This window comes from Eleutherodactylus coqui, chromosome 7 (genome assembly GCF_035609145.1).
Source record: "Eleutherodactylus coqui strain aEleCoq1 chromosome 7, aEleCoq1.hap1, whole genome shotgun sequence".
NCBI classification, from domain to species: domain Eukaryota; kingdom Metazoa; phylum Chordata; class Amphibia; order Anura; family Eleutherodactylidae; genus Eleutherodactylus; species Eleutherodactylus coqui.
In genome coordinates this window covers 19,486,535-19,487,708 of record NC_089843.1, presented here as the reverse complement: position 1 = coordinate 19,487,708, position 1,174 = coordinate 19,486,535, and the positions used below count along the sequence as shown (strand labels likewise).

Genomic DNA, 1,174 nt, shown 5'->3' with positions numbered 1-1,174 from the left:
TACACTATATTATACAGCAGTGTTCGTTACAGTGTATCAGTGATATCACAGTCAGTACTGTAGGGTTATATGACACTATATTATACAGCAGTGGTCGTTACAGTGTATCAGTGATATTACAGACAGTACTGTGGGGTATATGACACTACATTATATTATACAGCAGTGGTCGTTACAGGTATCAGTGATATCACAGACAGTACTGTGGGGTTATATGACACCTTACACTATATTATACAGCAGTGGTCGTTACAGTGTATCAGTGATATTACAGACAGTACTGTGGGTTATATGACACTACACTATATTATACAGCAGTGGTCGTTACAGTGTATCAGTGATATCACAGACAGTACTGTAGGGGTTATATGACACTATATTATACAGCAGTGGTCGTTACAGTGTATCAGTGATATCACAAGACAGGTACTCGTTGGGTTATATGACACTATATTAATACGCGTCAGTGGTCGTTACAGTGTATCAGTGATATCACAGTCAGTACTGTAGGGTTATATGACACTATATTATACAGCAGTGGTCGTTACAGTGTATCATATTTATACAGCAGTGGTCGTTACAGTGTATCAGTGATATCACAGTCAGTACTGTCGGGTTATATGACACTATGTTATACAGCAGTGGTCGTTACAGTGTATCAGTGATATAACATTCAGTAGTGTTAGGTGATTGTCACAATGTACTCTTTGCAGCGCTGGACACCTATAACTTTATGCCATTCTCTATGCTGCCCCCCTACAGAAGCGGAGGGGTTGGCTATACATGGTGGCGGCTCCCCAGCCCAGAAGACAGAAGTTGGGGTTACTCACCGAGGGTCTTCTCTGGGGAGACTAGAGGGGACATAATAAGACAGATGTAGAGAGTCCGTATCCCGGGCCATGGCTCTGCGGGCTGCGGACTACTTCCCCAGCGGGTCCTCATAGCAGAGCTCGCACTCTTGCCCTCATCTTCCAGCTCAGCTCAATGGCCTCTCTATATATCTAGGATCTGTCCTCCCCCAGCCAGCCCCTCATTCTGTAAGCCAGCCCCCACCAGCCCTGCAGCTGTTCCAGATGTGGCAGCGGAGGGGTTAAGGCAGTGTGATGCAGATCACAGGCTCAGCAGGGAGGGTGCCGATCCTTCATTACTGGCCTCTCATTTCCTGCCCGGCAAT

The 1,174-nt window shown here is 45.8% G+C and overlaps 1 protein-coding gene across 1 annotated transcript in view; it reads right to left on the bottom strand.

Annotated features, from left to right (window-relative positions):
• Nucleotides 1–950, bottom strand: part of LOC136572373 (disintegrin and metalloproteinase domain-containing protein 33-like) — a 72,179-nt gene extending 71,229 nt beyond the window's left edge. Inside the window, exon 1 of the mRNA XM_066572892.1 lies at nt 831–950. Within this exon, the coding sequence (XP_066428989.1) occupies nt 831–942 (112 nt within the window). The 5' untranslated portion in view covers nt 943–950. The remainder of the gene's footprint in view (nt 1–830) is intronic.
• Nucleotides 951–1,174: the final 224 nt, after the last annotated feature.